The 24831-nt window shown below is 37.8% G+C and overlaps 1 protein-coding gene across 1 annotated transcript in view; it reads right to left on the reverse strand.

Moving 5' to 3' along the window:
- Positions 1 to 24831, reverse strand: part of LOC150091724 (uncharacterized) — a 515450-nt gene that overhangs the window by 71432 nt on the left and 419187 nt on the right. Inside the window, exon 14 of the mRNA XM_090369463.1 lies at positions 12596 to 12785. Within this exon, the coding sequence (XP_090225589.1) occupies positions 12596 to 12785 (190 nt within the window). The remainder of the gene's footprint in view (positions 1 to 12595; positions 12786 to 24831) is intronic.

Here is a 24831-nt window from a genome sequence, read left to right on the forward strand (position 1 = left end):
TGAGAGGTGGCAAATGAAGTTTAACATTGACAAATGTAAAGTACTACACATGGGAAACAGCAACCCCAGAGCAACGTATCAACTCTGTGGTACTACACTGACAGCGGTAGAGAACGAAAGGGACTTTGGGGTGGTTGTGCAGGCAGATATGAAGTTCTCTGAGCAGTGCAGACGGGCTGCAAGAGTAGCTCATGGAGTATTGTCAATGATATACAGGAATTTTTCCAGCAGGGATAAGGAGGTGATTAGGTGATCTGATAGAGGTGTATAAAGCCTTGAATGGTTTAAGCATGCTCAATGCTGATGGGATTCTTCCTCTAGCTCAGAAAAATCACCTGAGAGGGCATAAATTCAAATTGAGGAAAGACAGATGTAGGACAGACGTGCGGAAATTTGCCTTTAGCCAGCGGGTGGTTGGTTGGTGGAACAGACTCCCATCCCTTGTGGTGGAGGTTGATAGCCTAAATAAGTTTAAGGCTCAGCTGGACAGCTATTTTGAACGAACAGAGGGGTGAAATGGAAGTGGGTTTTTTTTTTTTTTTTTTTGGCTGATGCTGCATAAGCTTGCTTTCTTGCATCAAATGCCTCTACTAATGCTAATGCTAATTCAACCACCCACTCTGACACTTTTCAATCTCTCTCCACATTGAACATCACTCATGATTTATATCACTTCATAGGAAATTAAGCAAATATAGAAGAATTTTTGAAGTACCTAAAATATATTGACCTGTACAAGAGCATATCATTTAAAATGCTGCCTATGTTGCCTGTAAATAAACAATGAACAGACACAATTTGGCCTCAGTAGCCCTTGTGTCGTTAAGCCCAACAACAGCACTGGAGTGTGTGGGGGGGGGGAACCTGATAGCCACCTTTATGAAAGAAAAATTCCACATCAATATACTGCCATCTAGTGCTTCCTTTATCTGGGGATTCTTAATTCATGAAGTGTCACTACTAATAATCAGCTAAGAGTATCACTTTCTCTTGTTGCTATTTTAACATGGTGAAAGATGCCTACATTTAATGGCCAATATGTTTAAGATGTTCCTTTAAACAGATGTTGCCAGAGAAATATATCAACCAAAAGTAGTTGGCATGTGGGGCAACATTTTCCATAAGCTTATTTTTAGAGTTCAGTGATAGGGGCTCACATCTGGTGAGTATGGGCTTGGCACACCCAGAGTCCTGAGCTGGATATCATCATTCTTCTCTTTCTTGGTGATTCCCTTCTATTTCTGACTCTCTCTCTCTCTCTCTCTCTCTCTCTCTCTCTCTCTCTCTCTCTCTCTCTCTCTCTCAGGGTAACTCGGGAATTTTTTTTTTTTTTGGCTGGTGCAGCATAAGTTTCAGGCTTCCTTGCACCATATGGCTAATAATAATAATAATAATAATAATAATAATTCCTCAGAGAAGATAATTCGTTTTAACAGAATCAATGTCTCCAATAATAAGGACTTTTGAATCTTCAGAGGAAAAAAAGGCAAAGAGACACAGATTTGAATAATATGCCTCATAATTAGATAGAGCTTTGGCTGACTGGTGCTTTACTGAGAGTTATGCAAAATACTAAAGGAAAATTTGAATATGAATGTTTAAAGTTAGATGTTAATTCTTTCGACAGGTCAACAAGATATATTTTACGTTTTTTATTTTTTTAACATTGGCTCAAACAAAGATTTAATAAAATTTATTCCATTTATCTTTTGCAATTGTTATGCTAATTTAGAGAATGAATTACATGGATTTTTTAAGAAACTGACTTTAGTATCTAGCTAATCATCTCAAAGTTTATATATTTCAGTACAGGATATCAAATTAGAGAATCATTAAAATATTTACATTATACAGTTGGCAGAGAGTCCTATTACTCTAGGGTTGTAATAGTAATCGTGGCATGTGATGCAAGAAAGCAAGCATATGAGCTTATGTAGCATCATCCAAAAAAAAAAATAAAAAAAATCACACATCCATTCCCTCTAAATGTTTGTCCAGTTCCTCCTTACATTTATTTAACCTATCAACTTCCACAACGATAGATGGAAGTTTGTTCCATCAACCACCTGCTGACCAAAGGCAAATTTCCGCACATCTATTCTACAGCTGTCTTTCCTCAATTTGAATTTATGCCCCCTTAGATTCATAATCTGAACAAGTGGAAGAATCCCATCAGAATTCAGCATGCTCAACCCATTCAAGGCCTTATACATATCAATGAGATCACGTCGCAGGTGTCTAGCTTCAGCCGCTGCAATTTGCAGAACTTAAGCCTCTCTGGGTAAGAGGATCCTTTCATTCCTCTCACCAATCTTGTTGCCCTTCTCTGTACGCGCTAAAGCAAATCTACATCCTTCCTAAAATGAGGCCTCCAGACCTGTACGCAGTACACAAGGCGTGGCCTCACCATTGCCTTATACAAAGGATAATCACCTCCTTTTCCCTGCTAGCAAAATTCCTGTGTATTATTGACAAAACCCCATGATCTGCTCTTGCAAGACTGTCTGCATTGCTCAAAAATTTTCATATCTGACTGCACAATTACTCCCAGGTCTTTTTCATTTTCTATAACCCTAACTGTAGTACCACACAGTTGGTACATCCCTCTGTGGTTACTACTACCCATATGCAGTACTTTGCTGCAAATGTCAATGTTAAACTTCAGTTGCCACTTCTCGCCCATCTTCCCAAATTTTCTAGATTCTGTTGCAGTAGCACACTGCCATTACTGTCATTAACAACCCTGCCAACCTTGTATCATCTGCAAACTTCGACGTTAGGACTGATATACCTTCATCAATATCATTGATCAATATCAATTCATCAATATCAATTCGGCCCTGGAAAGATTGTGCAAGGCTCAAGGGGTAGAATTTTTTTCAGCCTGGACTGTACTTGTTAACAGGAGAGATTGCTTCTACAGGGATGGGATACACTTAAATAGAAAGGGTGCAAGAATATTTGCTGATGCTATCGAGGCAGTGTTAGGTGGGTCGGAAAACTGCTAGCTTGGGGGGAGACAAAGACCAATAGATTGACAGTAGCCACTGGCAGAGGTGAAACAGATTCTTGCACTGCTTCTATTAGAATGAGCAGAAGCCTGAAAAACAAGATGCATGGTATTTCAGAGACTGCTGGGAGCCATTGCGGTACAAGTAAACACATGGGTTGTGTTAGGGTAGCTAAGAATAGAAACAGGTGCAGGTATACTTGCGTGTACACCAATGCTAGGAGTTTAGTAAATAAATTTGATGAATTTGAGGTATTGCTCAAAACATCAAAGGCAGATATTGTTGGGATATCAGAGACGTGGTGTCACACAGATATAAGGGATGCAGAAATGCAATTTGGGGAGTACAACGTCTACAGAAAGGATAGACAGGATAGGAAGGGGGGAGGGGTTATGCTATTAGTTAAGAAACACATAAAAACCAAGGAAGTGAAGCCAGTCGACATCGCTGGACAGTGCAGTGTTGAGTCAGTTTGGTGTGACATAAGCATTGGGAGATCAAAATTGAGAGTAGGAGTGTGCTATAGGCCTAATGACTCTGATGAGTATAATAAGGAACTGTACAGGGAAATAGAGTGGGCCAGTAAATCAGAGAGTCTTATAATGGGAGATTTTAATTTCCCAGATATTGACTGGAATTTGGGGGCTGGTTACTCACACACTAGCAGGGCTTTTGTGGATTTATTGGATGATTGTTTTCTACATCAGCATGTTCGGGAGGCAACTAGAGGGAGGAATACTCTTGATTTGATTATCAGCAGTGATTCTTCATGCATTAAGAATCTGCAGATAAATGAACCACTAGGTGGCAGTGATCACAGTGTGCTGAAGTGGGATTTACTGAAAGAGGTAACTACCATTAGGGGTAAAGGGAAGGGTTATTGCTTCCGTAAAGGCGACTACGATGGACTGAGACAGTATTTAAATTCTATACAGTGGGACCAACTGATGATGTTACCAACAGCAAATTCAAAATGGGAAGCATTCAAAGAACTTATCTTGGAAGCTACTAGGCTTTACATACCAACTAAGAAATATTGTTCAAGGTTTAGGCCAAAATGGATGTCAGATGAACTAATGAGGCATATGGCAGAGAAGAAAAATGCATGGGATACTTACAAATTAACACATGACACAGAAGCCTATGATAGATACAAGTTGATATGCAACCAAGTTACAAAGGAGGTTAGGCAGGCGAAGGCACATTACGAGAAATCCTTGGCAAGGGATGCAAAGAAAAACAGCAAAGAGTTCTTTACTTATGTAAACTCTAGAAGGAAGGGGATGAATCAGATTGGTCCACTTGATATTGATGGGTCAACTGTTGATGATCCTGCTCAGGTAGCTAACAAACTAAATGAATATTTTGCATCGACATTCACACATGAGGAGTTATTCAGCAAGGGGAATGCCAGAGGTGTATTCAACTCTAGCAGTAAGCTACAGAATCTTGAAATAACTGGGAGTAAAGTGGAGGAGAAACTGTTGAAGATAAACACAAGAAAGGCACCCGGGGTGGATGGGATCTATCCAGTTATATTAAAGGAGGCAGCAAAGGAAGTAAGCAAACCCTTAGCCATAATTATGAGAGCTTCCTTGGACTCAGGGGAGGTGCCCATAGACTGGAAATGTGCAAATGTGACCCCAATTCACAAAGGAGGATCCAAGGCTGACACAAGTAATTATAGACCTGTGAGCTTAACTTCTGTTCCAGGAAAATTAATGGAGGCACTGGTTAAAGAAGCACCGCAGGATCATTTAGACAAGACTTCAGTTATAGCTCAGACACAGCATGGTTTTGTTAAGGGGAAGTCTTGCCTGACCAATTTGATTGGATACTATGATGCAGTCACAAAAGAACTGGATGCAGGGAATAACTTTGATATTATATACTTGGATCTTAGAAAGGCTTTTGATACTGTTGCACATGGAAGACTGCTACACAAATTGGAGCAGTGTGACATTGGAGGCAAATTGCTGCTATGGATAAAGGGGTGGTTGAGGGGGAGAAGACAGAGAGTGGTAATCAATGGACACTGCTCATCGTGGACTAATGTTATTAGTGGAGTCCCTCAGGGCTCAGTGTTGGGTCCATTATTGTTTTCTGTATTTATAAATGATACTGATGATGGTATATCAAGCTTAATGTCCAAGTTTGCAGATGATACAAAGGTTGGCAGGGTTGTCAAGGACACTACTGACACTATGCTGCTGCAACAGGATCTGGAAAGGTTGAGCAGATGGGCTGAGAGGTGGCAAATAAAGTTTAACATTGACAAATGTAAAGTACTACACATGGGAAAAAGCAACCCCAGAGGAACGTATCAACTCTGTGGTACTACACTGACAAAGGTAGAGAATGAAAGGGACTTGGGGGTGATTGTGCAGGCAGATATGAAGTTCTCTGAGCAGTGCAGACGGGCTGCAAGAGTAGCTCATGGAGTATTGACAATGATATACAGGAATTTTTCCAGCAGGGATAAGGAGGTGATTATTCCATTGTATAAGGCAATGGTCAGGCCACACCTAGAGTACTGTATACAGGTCTGGAGGCCTCATTTCAAGAAGGATGTAGAGCTGCTGGAACGAGTACAGAGAAGGGCAACAAGATTAGTGAATGGAACAAAGGGGTGCTCTTACGAAGAAAGGCTTAAGTTTTGCAAATTACAGTGTCTGGAGACTAGGCACCAGCGAGGTGATCTGATAGAGGTGTATAAAGCCTTGAATGGTTTAAGCATGCTCAATGCTGATGGGATTCTTCCTCTAGCTCAGAAAAATCACCTGAGAGGGCATAAATTCAAATTGAGGAAAGACAGATGTAGGATAGACGTGCGGAAATTTGCCTTTAGCCAGCGGGTGGTTGGTTGGTGGAACAGACTCCCATCCCTTGTGGTGGAGGTTGATAGCCTAAATAAGTTTAAGGCTCAGCTGGACAGGTATTTTGAACGAACAGAGGGGTGAAGTGGAAGTGGGTTTTTTTTTTTTTGGCTGATGCTGCATAAGCTTGCTTTCTTGCATCAAATGCCTCTACTAATGCTAATGCTAATTGATAAATATGAAAAACAACAGTGGACCCAACACCGAACCTTGTGGGACTCCACTAATAACATTAGTCCACGAAGAGCAGCACCCATTGATTACCACCCTATCATCTCCCACTCACCCATCCTTTTATTCATTGTAGCAACTTACCCTTAATACCATTCTGCTCCAATTTGTCTAGTAGTCTCCCATGGACATAAGTGTCAAAAGCTTTCCTGAAATCCAAATATATGATATAAAAATAATTTTTTGTATCCAGTTCCTTTGTAACCACATCATAATATCCAATCAAATTTGTCAGACAAGACTTTCCCTTAACAAACCCATGCTGTGTCTGAATTATTGCTGCAGTCTTGTCTAGATGATCCTGCAATGCATCTTTAACCAGTGACTCCATTATTTTATCTGGAACAGAAGTTAAACTAACTGGACTGTAATTACTCGTGTCACTCTTTGACACTCCCTTCGTGAATTGCGGATACATTTGCACATCTCCAGTCCGTGGGGACCTCCTCTGAGTCCAAGGATGCTGTCATAATTATGGCTAAGGATGCTCTCATAATTATGCCACCTCCTTTAATATAACTGGATAGAACTCATCCACCCCAGGTGCCTTTCTTATGTTTAACTTCAACAATTTCTCCTCCATTTTGCTCTCAGTTATTACAAAATCATTAAGAATCCTGCTACAATTTGATAACCTTCTGCCATTTTCAATACTTAATAATTCCTCATGTGTGAATGTAGATGCAAAATACTCATTCAGTTTGTTTGCTATCTGAGCAGGATCATAAACATTGAACCACTGATATGAAGGGGACCAATCAGAGTCATCCCCTTCCTTTTAGAGTTTACATAAATAAAGAAATCCTTGCTGTTTTTCTTAGCATCCTTTGCCAAAGATTTCTTGTAATCTGCCTTTGCCTGTCTAACCTCCTTTGTGATTTGATTACAGACTAGCTTATACATATATATATATCATAGGCTTCTGTGTCGCTTGATAATGTTTATATGCATCCCATGCATTTTCCTTGTCTGCCATGAGTCTCATTAGTTCATTTGACAACCATTTAGGCCTAAACCTTGAACAATATTTCTTAATAGGTATGAAACTGTTAGTAGCTTCCACGATTAATTCCTTGAATGCTTTCCACTTAGAATTTGCTGTTGGTTGATCCCACTGTACAGAATTTAAAAACTGTCTGAGACACTGTACTCACCTTTATGGAAGCAAAAACTCTTTCCTTTACCCTTGATGGTAATTATATCTTTAAGTAAATCCCACATCAGTACACTGTGATCACTGCCACCTAGTGGTTCTTTTATCTACAAATTCTTAATACACGAATGATCACTGCTAATAACCAGATCAAGAGTATTACCCTCTCTGGTTGCCTCTCAAACATGCTGCTACAGAAAACAATCATCCAAGAAATCCACAAAAGTCTTACTAGTGTGCAAGTGACCAATCCACAAGTTCCAGTCAATATCTGGGAAGTTAAAATCCCAAATTATAATACATTCTGATTTACTAGTCCACTCTATTTCTCTGTATAATTGTTCATTGTACTCATTCGAGTCATTAGGCCTATAGCACACACACCTACTCTTATTTTTGCTTTCGCAGTGCTTACGTCACACCAAACTACAGTCGATCTGTATCAACTGGATGCACTTCTTTTGATTTCATGTTTTTCTGAATTAACAGCATAACCCCCCTCCCCATCCTGTCTATCCTTTCTGTTTACATTGTACTCCCCAAATTCCAATTCTGCATTCCTAATATCTGTGACACCACGTCTCTGATATCTCAACGATATCTGTCTTTGATGTCTTGAGCAACACTTCAAATTCATCAAATTTATTTACTATACTTCTAGCATTGGTATACATGCAAGTATACATCCACCGGCCGACCGGGCTAGTCGGGTGGATAAAGTACCTGCCTGGCAACCCAAAGGTCGTGGATTTGAATCCCACCTCGGGCTTTGATCAGAGTAGTGCAAAAACTTTGGGAGGTACATTATGGGCACAGTAACTAACAAAAAAAAAAAAAAAAAAAACCACCTATTCTTATTTTTAGTTACTATAACACAGCAGTGGTTTTCAACCGGGGTGCCACAACAACATTCCAGGGGTGCCAAGTAATTTAGGTTTAAGTTATTTAAACTTATTATTATTTTTTAATTTATATGTTTATTTCATTATAAAAAGGTGTACAGTATCTTTTTAATTTTGTGGTGATCTATAATTGATGTTTACTTAGTACCTCTATATAAAGAATAAAATTATATACTGTATATATATATATAATTTGTATTATGAAATGTAATTTTTATAATTATATTATTGTAATAAATATCATATACATATATTTTTTAATATTATATATATATATAATGGATTTATACAGAAAGAGAATTGGATCTAACAGGCAGAAAATTGAGTAGGGGTGCTGTAAAATAAAATAAATTTCTTAGGGGTGCCGTTATTAAAAAAGGGTTGAAAACCACTGCTCTAATACATCCCTGAAACCCCCAGCACCTCTCGCTCCAGGCTGCTGCTTATATAAACATAAGTGGGAAACAGAGGCAAGTTAAAAGGATGAAATACACAAAAAAGTAAAAACAAAACAGAAAACTAGAGAATAATGTACATTATGATGTGTGAAGGGCATATATGAGATTAAATTAAATTCTTAATAAATATAAATCTCAAGTATATTATGTTTAATTAATTAGTTTAGTGAAATTTAAGGGTTACAAAAGAAGGAAAAAAAAAAAAAAAAAACCTCAAACCAAATTCATTCAAGTATACAGGCATTTCAGAACCTTTTCATGCTCTGTTTTGAAGATAGATAACAACACTTAAGCCTGGAGGAGTAAAGATGTAACAGTGCGTGTAACAAACATTTTAAAGCTATACTTTAGCTATAATTACATCTTTATTCTCCTAGCATTGTTGTCTTGATAATGAAGCTCAAAGGTATCCAGTGGTGAGCTTTAGTGGGCTAGCGAGAGCCCATTGTTATTTTTTTTGAAAATTTGCGAGCTCATTGTTGAAATGATCATTTATTTTACAAGTGAAATACTGAATTTAATTATTGAGTATCCAGAGCTGGAACTATGGTGGGGCAAACGGGACCCCATTCCCAGCATTTTAATAGCACAATTGATCAGTTATGTATTTTAAAATTGCTTCATTTTGGAGTTAATTACAGTCGGACCTCTGTTTAACAAACTTCTTTATTGAGTTTTTTTTTTTTTTTAAATTCCCCCTGGTAATTACATTTAAATAGTTTCCGTAGAATGAATGGATTACTAGAGACAACTTTGTATGCATTGTTCTTACCTCATATGCAGCCCCATTCCGAGGAGTCTTGCTAGTTAATATGCTTTCCATATCCAGTCAGAGGATTAAGAAGATTCCCGACACAGAGGATTAAGAAGATTCCCGACAACAATAGCCTCTGATCAACCTGTGTTGTGGTTCCCCTTTACTCTGACAAAGAGTCATCTGTTTTTCGAAGAAGTGAGTGATTGACACTTTCCAGTAAATTTCTCCTGTCTATATGTACATGGTCACAGTAGCTGAATATCTGAGTGATTCCGATATTTTGCACAGTATTCAAAGAACTAGTGACAATAGCTTTGTCGAGGAGGGGGGGGAGGGAATGAGGCAACTAAGATATTAAGTAAAGTTTCCGAAGATGAAATGTTGGCAGATTTGGAAACCGTGTTGAGGCTTTCATTGTGAAGAAAATGTCCAAAATATAATGGCATACAGGCAATAATTAAAGGGAAAAAAAAAAAAAAAAAAACTTGAGGATGGCAACTGAGGAGGAATTATTCCGCTTTGTGCAAACATTTTGAATCGGAAGTTAAATATTCAGGATTATTAAACTGACTATTCAATCTGGAATTTCTTAACCATTTAGCACTAATGTTCGACATCCTGCTCTCTTACCTTTCAGAAGATTTATAAAGTAGCAGCATCATTATAGTAAAAGCAGATAAATTAATTATTCTAACTATCAGTGCTATCTCTAATTGGAAAAATTCTGAAGGAAATTGTGAAGCTAAAACTGAAAGCACGTTGAAGTTGAAAGAATTTGAAGGAATCAAAATCGAAAGTAAGAACACATTTAACTTATCCTTATTAAGGATAATTTATTAATGCAACAGAGTAATTTTGAATTAAATAAAGAAAATAATGATACTATTAACGATGAGGAATTGAAAGAACTTTCGTCTCCGAGGCAAGACGATGAAACACGAATAAGAAATTTAAGTTTTCTGATAAAATATGAAATACAAAAAAATTTATGATTTTAAAGATTTTGTCAAAGACAGTTTATCTTTAAAATCGAGTGTAATTCCCTCTTCAATTAAGAAAGCGATAAATATCTTTGAAACCACTGCGATTAGCAGTGCTGAAGCTGAGCGAGCTTTCAGTGTAATGAATAAAATTGTATAAATGAACGAATAATGTTGACAATTAAACATGTTGCAGATTGTGGTGACCATACATCTAAATGGAAAACCGTTGCTTCAATTTGATCCGGTTCGTTACGTCAAATCATTCCTCTGTAATCAACGCTCAGCTATTGAGCAAAGTAGAAGATCGACAACCAACATTAACAAAGAAGTAAATTGTATATGGCAATTTTTAGAATAAATTTTTTTCATGTAATCTGTGATTTTTGTGTAACATTTCTAGAAGAGTTTGCTAAAGAACTCTTCTAAAGAAATATTACCTAAAAAAAAACATTTTTTAATGTAATATTTGTTTTTATATTGTAGAATGTTTTGTGATAGTTTTTATTTATGATATGGGAAATATTTCAGTGGTATTGCACCACTTGACGGAGTCATCTACCAAATTTTATCAAGAAAAAAATGTATCCATTATATTTCTCTAGTTGTTAAAAAAAAAAGACGAATAAAAAAGTGGCGCATGTGCCAAGCATGCGCAGCAGATGGTTTTATAGAATCCTTCGTGTTTCTTTAAGTATTCTGATTTGTATATTGATTATGAAATAAAAAAATAAGAGCTTTTGTATTATAAGTATTTTATTGAACAATCACAAATTTTCTTAATTTCTGGAAGACAAGATACAACGGATTTATGATAACTAAAGTAAGAGATGTATACTTGTGATTGCAACATATCTAAATGTCTCTGGAAAATAGCGTTGACTGAAGTACCGATCTTGTACCTGAAATGACATACGCAGCAGCTAGGGGCACCTAACAATGGAATGTAACAAAAATGCAAGACAAAAAAAAGAAATTGTTGACAAATATTTGTATTGTTGCAACGATACTTACTTCAGGAAGTATGATTATGATGTCATACTATTCAAAAATTCTAAAACGTTAGAACTCGAGATACTGTCATATCCAAGTATCATCGTAAAAAAAAGGGGGGGGGGCTAGAATGATAATCAGGCTGACTTGAGATATACCGGTCATGAAAAATTCGTCACGAGCTCTAATCACACTACTAGTGAGTGCTCGGCACAGACTAGTAGTGTGAACGTGGGAAGTGATGCTGGCAGAAGCCGTAGATGATGTTACTTCCGTGACCGATCAGATATACTCGGTGGCAATCCCCAAGGATGTTTCACATCAAAAAGTCCGCAAAACTGCTAGCCCATTGTTAAAATATTCACAGCTAACCACTGAAGGTACTGAAATGTCAACTGTTCATGTTCTTGAATTTAGTTTAATGAATTTCTCTTGGTGTAATCTTTAAATTTCATTAAATTAATTAGTTAAGCATAATTTAGATAAAGGTGTGTTCATTCCAACTTAAGAATGTAATTTACAATACACAAAAAAATAATTATTCATATAATAAACAGAACAACACATATACACACAATGGTGGAATTAAACACACAACTGCATTCTGGCTGAATAAAATTCATTGATTAAGAATCTGGGAAAAAGATTTAATCTTATCAGAAGCTACTTCAAATCTTTCTTTTGATGCAAAACTGAACTATGTTTGCTGAAAAATAAAATACAAAAAGTAAAATGGTACAGAAACATTATGCATCAAAATATGATACACAAAAAAAGCACTCAACTATCTGGAGTGCATTTCTGTGTAGTGAGTGGTTTACTGAGGAATCAGTAAAGTAAGGAATTGTTACTGACTTAGGAATCGGTTTAAAGTTAATTTAATAACACCACACACTTCTTTGGAAGCTAATTACTTCCAAAGAAGGAATTAAGTAAGTAGCTTCCTTCCAACATATTAGAAAAAATTATAAAACATTTTTCCAAATTCTACATAGATAAATTTTGTTCAGCAAGAACACCTTTGAGCCATGCAAATACAATGCAATTGGTGAACAGCAAGGTTAAGAGCTTATGACAGTTATACATGAAAGGACAATTATATATGATAGACAAGATATGGTCGCAAAAGTTATTTTCGTGGATTAGCACAGTGCAAAACTCACATGTGCTAGAAATACACGTATATTACATATAAATATATATGAAAAAAAGAAAAGAAAAAAGATTTACATACCAATTACACTCTCTTCTAAAATATCTTCTTGAATTGCAGAAGCTATTAATTCATCAAATTCCTTGAACTGATAATTTACAGTTTTCCTTGTACGTTTCGAACGTTTTGAATAAATTCTATCATCATCAGATGACACTTCTTCTTCTTCTTCCTCTTCCTCAAATAACTCTTCAACTTTTTCTTTTTTCTCCTAATAAAAGATAATAATGCATTAACAAACATTTTAATTAAACTAAAAAACAGTTATCACGTAAGTAGCATCCTATGCATACAGTTTTTACTCAAACCAAGTATACAGGTTTGAGTATGTTGCTGTTATTTGGTTTTTAGGAGCATTGGCAACTAAGGCCATATTGCTCCAGGGATATGCGGTGGTCATTCCCTGACCTTTCCGCGTCCTCCGTATTTGGTGGTCATGGGCTCGAACCCCAGTCTAATCAAGAAGCGTGTGCTATGTACTGCTGCTCCTGCCCACCTGGCTATGGAGGCGCCCAGGTTTGAGTAAAAGTTATTAGAGTAAGCGTTAACATTAGTAGAAGCATATGATGCAAGAAAGCAAGCTTATACAGCAACAGCCGAAAAAGAAAAACAAAACTTCCCATTTCACCCATCCATTCACTCCAAATGTTTGTCTAGCTCTGCCTTGAATTTATTTAAGCTGTCAACTTCTACGACAGATAGAAGTTTGTTCCAGCAATCAACATGTTGGCCAAAAGCAAATTTCCGCACATCTATTCTAAAACTGTCTTTCCTCAATTTGAATTTATGCCTCCTCAGGCAATTAATCTGGGCAAGAGAAGAATCCCATCAGCATTCAGCTTGCTCAAACCATTCAAGATTTCTTTAGGCCTTATACACCTCAATCAGATTGCATAATTTGAAAAATTACTGTAATTTGAAAAATCTTAAGCCTTTCTTCATAAGAGCAATCCTTTGTTCCTTTTACTAATCTTGCTGCCATTCTCTGTACGTGTTCCAGCAGCTCTACATCTTTCCTAAAATGAGGCCTCCAGACCTGTATACAGTACTCAAGGTGTGGCCTGACCACTGCTTTATAAAAGGGAACAATCACCTGCCTATCCATGCTAGAAAAATTCCTATATATGATTGACAAGACATCATGAGTTACGTTTGCAGACTGTCTGCACTGCTCAGAAAACTTCATATCTGACTGCACAATATCCCCCAGGTCCTTTTCATTCTCTACCACCTTGAGTGTAGTACCAAACAGTTGATATGTTACTTTGGGGTTACTGCTACCCATATGCCGTATTTTGTATTTGTCAATGTTAAACTTCAGTTGCCAGCTCTCAGCCCATCTGCTCAATGTTTCTATATCCTCTTGCAATAGTGTACTGTCATTAGTGTCATATCACTGCAAACTTACACATTAAGTCTGATATACCTTAATCAATATCATTAATAAATACAGAAAACAACAATGGACCAACATTGGAGGATTCCACTTATAACATTAATCCACAAAGACCAGTGTTCATTGATTATCACTCTCTGTCCTCTCCCACTCAACCATCTCTTTATCCATAGCAGCATTTTACCCTTAATGCCATACTTCTTTCGGTAGGTACTAACTACGGCTGACTGTGAGCACCCCACCAGCCATGCTGTTTCGGATATGCTCTGACCCAGTCATCTAGCCATAACAATTTGGCCTTTGTCAAACTCGATTAAGTCAGCTACCTTTCCCATCTGAAGAACAAGGGTAATGCTGATTAATGGAGCTCAGTATCAAGTGTTCTTTATACCGTGCCCCAACCGGTGCACGCGCCATAGTTCACCTGCAGCTGCTTCGATTTGTATAGACTCGCTGGTCATAATGTTTTGGCTCATAGGTGTATGTAACTCAAGATGCTACCCAAATGTTCCCGAAATTCGAATGTGGCATGGGAACTACATCTAGTATTGACTTGTGGCGCTAGGTAACACTGGATGCATCCTTTGTGAATCAGTGTGCCACCTAGCGTCGGGCTGGATAGGGTCACTTAATATTTATGCGCAGTTCTTTGGTGGTGTGCTTTGCATAGTTTGCGATTGTTGCGATGGCTGATGTGAGACGGCAATGTGACTTCGTCAAGTTTTATTTCTTTCTTAAAGATACAGCAGCAGAAATCCATAAGACGTTGAAACAAGCTTTTGATGACAATGCTTTAGGCCAGGCCTACTACTGGTTTAACAGCTTTAAAAATGATTGAATGTCGGTTGATGATGACGATTGCACTGGGGGTTCATCATCGAGCATCACCCTGGAAAATGTTGCAAAAGTCAATGCAAAGTTCTACTGCTATATCTTGAGGCAGTTAAGGGAAGTTGTCAGGAGGAAAAGTCCAGAGAAGTGGCGCACAAAGAACTGGCACCTTCATCATGACAACGTGCTGGCCCACAACTCTCTCACTGTGGTGCCGTTTTTGGCATCCAACAACATGACAATTACCCCCCATTCACCAGACTTAGCCCCCCCTGCAACTTCCTCTTCCCAAGAATGAAAATCAAGCTGAAGGATCGAAGATTTGACAGCGTGGAGGATATGCAAACAGAATCGCAGGTGGTGCTGAACACTGACGAAAGACTTTCAGGACGCATTCAAATCATGGGAGAAGTGTTAGGAACGGTTTTAAGGTCGCAAGGGGACTACTTCGAAGGAGACGGATAAGATCCAGTGTGAGCCCAATTTATTTTATAAATATGTTTTGGGAACTTTTCGGTACCTTGTGTATATAAAGCACACAAAGAAGTAAACGATTAATGACCAAGTGGAAGAATGTTATTTACATTTTCATTAATATAATTTTATATAGGCCTTACAGGCTAAAGGTAGTTTACTTTTACTAACATGTTAGTTTGGTCCTCATACACTTAATTCCCTACAGATAGATACCATAAAATAAAATTGACTAACACACACACACGTGTTCAAAGAAAGTGCATCACTTAGGAATTTCACATTTCTAACCCTTTTTCGCGATGGTATGTTACATTAATGACTGGCATCACAAACAGAAATATAAACAAAAGATATTTATTAATAGTTAAGACAAACCTAAATAATATTTGATAGGTGCTCTCAAAATATTCCAAAATGAGAATTTGCAACCTTTATACAACAGTTTTGGTAAACATGACAATTATGGCTGAAATGTTATCAGAAGCCCTCAATTTGCTTCAGTTTATCATTTTAAATGAAAAAAAAAAAAAAAAAAAGAAAAGAAAAATTCACCAGGTGCAAACTAATATTTAGTTGAACTGCCTCTGGCCCTAATGACAGCAGTGCACTGTCGAGGCATTGACAAGATCAATTTCCGAAGATAATCAACTGATAGTTCGTGGTTTAAAACACGAATTATGGCTTCCCGAAGTTCACGAAGGGTCTTTGGTTTCTATCTGGCAACTACAGATTCCACGCGATGCCAAAAGTTGTCTATAGGTCCGAGCTGTTTCCTGGCCACATAAGAGTTGTAAAGGACCATTGTTCCAACCATTTTTTCACCTATAACAAATGTAAACATATTACTGTCGAACCTCTAATGCAGAAATGAAGCTAAAGTAACTACAGAAGTGCCTACTTACACTTTTCGCCCGATTACAAGGAGCAGAGTCATCCTGAAAGATGCAGTTACTTGGTAAGTTGAAATGGTCTCTAATGGTTGGCAGCAATTTTCCTTCCAATATAGCCAGGTATCCATTGGCATTTACGTAACCTTTTATGAACTGCAGGTGACCTACTCTGTGATACAAAATGCACCCCCATATCATTTAGCTGGTAGCGAATTTCACTGCAGACACCATACCATCTGGATGGTATTCTTCACCATGTCTACGGCGAATCATTTGTCTGCCATCCGAGCCACGCAGGTTGAATTTCTTCTCATCCGAGAAAATAACCGACTTCCATGCTCAGGGGTCCATTTGACATACTCCTTAAATCAAATTAATCAGGCTGTTTTCATTTTTTGTATGAGGAGGGGCTTCTTCTTAGGACTAAGGGCTACAAGTCCATTTTTGAAGAGGTGTCTTCTGACTGTCACTGCACTTGCTACCACTCCTGTATGTTCTTCCCATTCTCCTTTCAGCTCAGATGAAGAAGCTTTTCGGTTTTTAAAGCATTAGTGCTCGTTTGTGTCCGGTTCCTTTTTTCCTCTCAGCAGAATCAGCCTTCTTGAGTTTGGAAAGAAATCTACTCACTGTCAACTGATTACAAGACACGTTAAATGTTATTCAAATAGTTGGAAACTGAATCTTTCATAATAAAAATAAAATGGTACAGCAAACATCATGTGGAGGAATATGCTTTTTGCTGCCTCTGATGTTTTCTGTACCATTATATTTTTATTATGAAAGATTCAGTTTCCAACTATTTTAAACGTTATTCAAATATATGTATAAGGATATTACATGACGTAGTGGGCGAACCGCTAACGCTGCGCCTGTGCAGCCATCCATAGTTCATTTTTCGTCTATATAAACTGGTTAAGATTACTTTCATCAGTTGCATGGTCTTGCACTGGAGTGCTCGTATCTGTTCTATTTTTAATTTTCGCTGCATCAGGTCCCCTGCATTGGCAGTTCGATCTGGGGATCGGGTGGCGGACCGATCTTTCGATCGACTCGCCTTTGCGGCGATTTGTTTAGCGATTCCCTGACCATTATTGGCCTTGTGGTCCTCTGTTGAGATGGGGTGTAATGGTCAGTCTATTTTTGTTTTATTTTATTGTAGTGGTCTAGATCTCTGTTGGTGATATTTCACATAAATTTGGACCCGGTGCCGGTCAGAGGCGCTGCCGTTAAATTTCTATTTTAATTGGCTTTCAAAATTTAATGAATTATTATTCTTATAATTAGATGTTCGAAATTATCTGAGAGATTTTCTGCTGTAATATTTTTACTCTTGTTATCCCTCTCTTCCCTCCCTGGTTGGTTTGATTTTTAAGTTTATTTTTGACTATTTTTGCTCTTTTCTTGCCATATTGCTGGCATTATTTTATTTTTTATTTTTAACTCTCATTCTAATTTATTTGCATATGGTTATATTTCAAGCATCATGTACAGGAATATGCTTTTAGCTGCCTCTTATGTTTGCTGTACCATTTTATTTCTATTATGAAAGATTCAGTTTCCAACTATTTTAAACGTTATTCAAATATATGTATAAGGACACATACTGGAAGTATGTGTGTATCGGTGAAATCCAGATGGTCTGTAACAGCCAAACCCTCTGCTTGCACTTTCACATTGGTGTGACTGTTAGTAATTCTGCATATAACCCCATGCATAAGCACTCTCTGGGTGACCACCCAGGTGTGAACCAATGTAAGCGGGGATCGAGGTGTGAAAAAACCCACACCACATGGAGGAATGCCATCCCTCTGTGTTACCAGGCAATACTAGGTGGTAGATGACTCCATCAAGTGGTGCAATACCACCAATTTGCTTATTGGAGGCATGAAGTGGAGGAAACCATGTTTAGTCTCCAGAGCTAAGTTCCGGTCAACCCTTCTCTCCATTAGATGCAGTATGACTGATGACCTTTGAAGTTATGATGGACATCATGACTAGATCCAATCTTCCTTACATTTTGAGGGTACAGCTCTAAAACAGTGTTCGCAGGCTGGCCGCTAGTTAGCTAGTACACCAGACCGAACCTATTGGTAACTCTTTAGGAGGCTTCTGGACCAGCTAGTATATAATCTTGCTACCTCCACTCTTCCAGATAGCGAGTGGAGGGAGTCCAAGTAGTGTGGGGCCACATTAAGTTTTCGATCTTCTCTGGCTTAAAATCTCTCTACTGTTCTCCCAAATCCACTAATCACTTGGAGCTGTTTGACTTCCTCTCATGCAGCTTGACTTTCTCCAGTCCAGCTTTCCTACCAGTGAGGTAATTTTCCTTGGTGAAATGCTCACAACTCCAGCTGCCTTCCATTTTAGTCACACTGACCCAACTGGTTGAGATGTAGAGACTTTTGCAATTAATAATGACCTTGCACAGATTGTTCATTTATGTACAAGAATACCCAACAATCCTAACCATACAGCCAACGCGCTTGATCTTTTTCTCACAAACAACACTTCTAAGTACATGGTTGAAGGAGGTGGTCCTTTAGGCACCTCAGATCACAAATTGGTGATTGTCTTTTCTCCAATGGAGCCTTTATCTCATGGCTATTCCCAATCTCATATTGTTAGGCATTACAAGAATGCAAAATGGGATTACCTGCGAGATTTCTCTTCCTTAGTCGGATTACTGTTTCAAAACTTTTGATCGTGTCAGTGAAATTATTCTTGTAGGAATGGAATGCTTTATTCCAAACTCCACTTTAAAATCTTGACCTTTATCTCCTTGGTTATCCAATAAATGTGCTAAGGCTGTTCAAGAGAAGAGCATTGCATATCGTAATTGGCTTGTTACGTATTCTTCAGTTTCTTTTTCTGCCGACACCAAAGTTCACAATAATTGTAAAGCAGTTATTAGTCAGTCCAAACTAGATTTTGAAGAGGCTAAGAGTAGAAAACTTGCTTCTTGCCCTAATGGTAGTTGAGTATTCTGGTCCCTTGCCAAAGATATTGGCCGCAACTTTTGCCCATCTCTGCTTTCACCTCTGTCAAAACCAGTTGGTTCTGTTGTTACATCAGCAAGGATAAAGCTGACCTGCTAGCATCCCATTTTTCTTCCAACTCATGTAATAATAATCTTGGTAAAACACCCCCCATCATTCCCAACATGTTCCATTCAATGCCTCCTGTGGTCTTCCGTCAAAAGGAATTTAATGAATCTTGATGCTAAGAAAGCTCCAGGTCCTGATGGTATTTCTCCACTTGATCTCAAAACCTGTGCTCCTGAACTTACTCCTGTTCTTTGCCCCCTTTTTTCACTTTTGTATTCCAAAGGTGTGTTTCCTTCTGCTTGGAAATTTGGTCATATCCAACCAGTTCCTAAAAAAAAGGGTGACAAATCCCCCCCCATACAATTATCGTCCCATTGCAATTAATTCTCTTTCGAAAGCAATGGAGAAATCAATTAACCGCCAATTCTTAAACTACCTTGAAACTTTCTGGCTTCAAGGTAGTTTGAGAATTGGCTATCGTTGATCGTATGATCAACGATAGCCAGTATGGATTCCGTCAGTGTTGACTGACTGATGATAATCTGGCTTATGTTATCCATTTATGGACAAATTCAATGGAAAAGTACAGTGAAACAGAAGAAGTTGCTCTTCACATCTCAAAGGCTTTCGATCGTGTTTGACATAAAGTCTTCTAAACAAGCTTCCATCTTATGGTTTGCCAACTGTTTTTATAATTGGTTATCCAGTTTTCTCTCTGATTGCTCACTGAGGGTGATGGTAGATGGCTCTCTGTCTTCTAACTTCTCCACTAATGCTGGTGTTCCCCAAAGTTCAGTTCTTTCTCCCACTCTTTTCCTCTTGTATATTAATGACCTTCTTCCATTGACTGAAAATCCTATCCATAGTTTTGGTGATGATAACACATTGCATTCCACTTTCCATTTTGAGAAACCTTGCCGTCCTGCTCAATCAGCTTCAACTTCTTGAATACCCGCTACCAATTCCATAAATGCCGATCTCCAGGTAATTCTTCAGTGAGGCAAAGACAACTTAGTTGATTTCAATCCTTCTAAAACTCAGTCTTGTCTTATATCTCATAAAAAAGATTCTTCTGCTCCTATGCTCATATTTGGTGACACCCTGATTTCTAGGCAAGATGATATATCTCTTTTGAGGATTACCTGGACTTCTAATCTCTCTCTTCACAAGCACATTACAAATATTGCTTCCTCTGCATCTAAAAAACTTGATTTTCTCTTTCGCTCTCGGCAATACTTTTCTTCCAAACAGCTGTTCACTCTGTACAAATTGCAAATCTGCCCTACCATGGAATATTGTTCCCACATTTGGGGCAGTGCCCCCAAAACCTCTCTCAGGCTTCTAGATTCCATTCAGAAGAGGGCAGTTAGGTTAATTAATGATTCATCTCTAACAGAGTCTTTCCACTTGCTGTCTCACAGACATACTGTTTCTGCTGCATGCCTTTTCTACAGATACTTCCACGGACACTATTCTTTTGAATTGGCTTCTATAATTTCTGTTCTTTCTTTCAAAACAGTCCGAACATGTGCCGTCACCAGCTAACATCCATTTACTGTCCAACTTCAAACTCACAGAACCAACTTTTCATCTTTTTCATTTATTCATTCATTCTGCCATTTTCTGAATAACTTCCTTCCTTCACACGTATTTCCTGAAAATTACAGTCTACAGAAGTTCAAGTCTAATGAAAACAAATACCTTCTTTCGTCTTGTCAACCTCCAACTGAGCCATGGTACTAAGTACTATAGGTTCCAATACCTCTCGTGTTTGGGATTTACATAAAAAAAAAAAAAAGAAAAAAAAAAGGAATATTTTTTTTATTGGAGAAAGGTTGTGAAGATAAAGGAGGTAGATGATAGGTGGACTATCCACCTGGAAACTGGAAGTTAAAAGGATAGAGGGCACCCATGTGAAGGGAGTCTACCTTCAATGGAGGGTTGGGGGAACTGTCAAGAGCAGCAAAATGTTTTTGGTGGTGGGGTTCCCCAGGAGAAAAGGTTGGGATGGGTCAGGGTGCCCTGTGTGTGGGGGGGGGGGAATGCACTGAGGATCGTGCTTCTCTTCTGTTTTATGATCCCACACTGGCCAGACCAGACCAGATGCAGAATGGTCTCAGCAAATCCCACATCATGACACAATGTTGGGCTCAAAATCAGCAAAGTGGTACTGCTAGGCTGTTCCCACTGCAGTCTAATTGGGGGGGGGGGGGGCTGCTAGAATAACACACTCTCCATGCACTAAACCTAACTACACAACTGTCATGCTTACATTTAAACATTTTAAATTTACATTAAAACACTTTTTTTGACATATTTGGGGCAGACTGGTTAAGACAGCACAGCTGTCACTCATACATTTGCCATCTTACAGTCACCATCATTCAGGCAGGATGCAGGTGCCACCTAGATATATACAGAGTTATTCAAAATGAAGTCCGGGGTTTCAAATACTCGAACATTTCAAACCCAGGCTCGATGCAGCTGAGTAAATCTTCTGAAACTTGGCTGCTGCTGTTGAAATGTCTTCATCATCCATTGTTGGAAATTCGACCAGGAAACCAAAAAAATAGTCGAATTCAAGCATTTCAAACCCCGGACTTCATTTTGAATAACCCTGTGTGTGTGTGTGTGTGTGTGTGTGTGTGTGTGTGTGTGTGTGTGTGTGTGTAAGTAATACTGAAAGAAAGTTAATAAATTGTAACAAACTGTAACTAATACCTATAGGCAACAGCAATGATGCATTACGACCATAATGTGTAAATAATATGTTGTATATAGCAATTAATATTGAAGACAATACCAAGATAGATTTACAGAAAATGCAAGGGATAATGTAAGGTTAGTAGCAGGGTAGAAAAAATAAATAAATAAAATAATAATAATATATAAAAAAAAAAAAAAAAAATATATATATATATATATATATATATACACATGTACGTACACACACACACACACACACACACACACACACACACACACACACACACACACACACACACACACACACACACACACACACAGTGGATTCCGGTCATTTGGGTCACTGGTTGATCGGGGCAGCCGTTTATTTGGAGCAAATCTTAAAAAAACAGAACCCAATTGAGAAAATAGCCAGGGTTTACTTTGCTTAATTGGGACAACATGCCGTTTAATCGAGGCAGGAGACCGCAGCACTGGAGATTACCCTACGATTGTCTCCGACCGTACATGATTCGGTCGGATTTCTGGAAGTCACAATCATAAAACAATAAAAACAATTAGTAGTCACCTGTTTATTGGGCTTTTCTGTTAGTGCAATCTATCATAAATGGATAGTAAACTCGATCTTATTGAATTTGCGATAATGCCGACAGCTGGAATTCTGTGGGTTATTATGGTGAAATGTGTTTACACTTTCATGGAATCTTCAATCATATAAAAAAATCAATTTTCAGAATCTTCTCTTCATTCCTATTTTTAAAGCTTCGTAACTTGTTACTCCATTCTCACTTTCGCGTATCGTGTTACTTGCAATTTGTGTGTGCTGTGTTCTTTGTTATTGATTGCTTATCTTTTTATTGTTTTAAATTTGACTATCCACAAATGTCAGTGAACAGAAGTGTCAACTAGTTAGTATGTACATATTACAGTACGTATTAATTATTCCGATTACCATGTATATTCTTCCGATTTTCATGTATCAATTAATTTTTTAATTGGTAAGGTAATAAGGGGTAAATGTGTGCTTAATATATCTTTACTTTTATAGCCTCTGGATAATATTCCTCCTATTTTTGCTAATTAGAATTACTGTTTAATAGAATTAAAATTCAATTCGCAAACGTGATCACAATGACTGGTGCTTACTACACATCGTAACGTGATTTGATTATACAGTGAACCAATTGTAAAGCGCGGGGGGGGGGGGGTCCATTGTATTTTTAACTTTCTTTTACGTGAAACTTTGAATAATTGGGGCAGCCAGCCACTTAATCGGGCCAAAATGCACTAGTCAGGATGTTTCCCAAATAATCAGAATTGACTATATTTATATATATGTACACCCAAAAAAAGGGAAAGAAGAGATATAAATTAAAACATATACATTCACATTAACTCTCACTAGAGGGATTTGCATTTCTTTCATGATGACTATCGTTACTGCTTCACGTCTTGGATACAGTAGATATGCCTTGCATTATTACTTTATATTATCTTTCTTTTGATTCTAAATTTTTATCTATCTTTTATGGTTTAGATTCAAATTACGTAATCTCTAAATTTATTATTATTATTATTTTATATAACTTAGCAGATATTGATCATTACAGAAACAGAGAACTCCTTGTCGTTTTTTGCCTTCAGTCTGGGTGGTTGGCCCCAGACAAAGTGACTAGATTGTGGGTAAGTAACGATAAGTTTTGTGTATATATTTTAATTTACATCTCTTCTTTCCCCCTTTTTTTGTATATATATATATACAAAAATTATCCTTTGCATTTTCTATAAATCTATCTTGGTATTGTCTTCAATATTAATTGCTATATACAACATATTATATACACACATATTTATATATATACACATGGTCTTTCAAAAATGATGGTCAATAATTTAAAGGTGAAAAGTACAAACTAAAATAAGCAAAAAAAGTCCCAGTGAACATCAGGCCACAAACGAGCCGTTTTCGAGATAATGCACATTTTCTGTTAAGATCCGCCACTGACTACAGGAGCAGTCTGTATTGGTGAGACCTTGTACACACTGGATATGGTAGGGGTACAGTAATTAGTAATGTAAAATTTGCCACACACACTGCTATGACTGAGTACACGCCCTTGCAGAGCAACCCTCCCCCCTGTCGAAATTCCTGGATTTTGTCCTATTCTTTCTAACACCCTTTCCTTAACATCAGGTGTTATGCTTCTGGAGCTACCTGCTTGTACTCCATGTGTGAAGCACCCATGTTCTCTAGAGCATTGATGTACCCTGATGAATGTGCACCTGTTGGGCTGTCTTTGGCGGAGAAATGCTTCTTGGTACAAACATGCAGTCTCGAGTGTACTCCCGTTGGCTTTACTATACATGAAGTGCATGTCCGCATACTCTACGTTGCTATAACCTCTTTCCATGTTGACTTTCCTTTGACAAGTACTAGTACGCCTGCTACGTCTCAGAGCATTGAGAAATGGGAAAGGGAGAGAATGAGCATAATCTAACCTAAACAAACAAGTCAGTGGTGAATCCCAACTAGAAATGTGCAATATCTCGAAAACGATTCATTTAAGGACCCATGTTTACTAGGCTTTTTTTGCATATTGTAGTCTCTACAGTTCACCTTTAAATTATTGACCATCACTTTTGAAACACCCTGTATATATATATAATGGATTAAAACGTGAAATGGAAATGGAGAGATAAAAATAAGAATAAAGATGATATGAGAAATGCACCTGAGCATACAAAGCAGTAGCAAAGGATGCAAAAATCTATATATGCAAGTTGGAATAAATAGGTCTGACAAAAGTGCGAAGATGGAAGCGTAATTTACACAGAATGCCAAACACTAATAGGAAAGGGATAGCAGAAACAGGAAATATTGTAGGTGTAAAAAAGAAGAAAGAACGTGAAAAT

Source organism: Mastigoproctus giganteus, chromosome 1 (genome assembly GCF_048544385.1).
Source record: "Mastigoproctus giganteus isolate SK-2022 chromosome 1, ASM4854438v1, whole genome shotgun sequence".
Classification (NCBI taxonomy): domain Eukaryota; kingdom Metazoa; phylum Arthropoda; class Arachnida; order Uropygi; family Thelyphonidae; genus Mastigoproctus; species Mastigoproctus giganteus.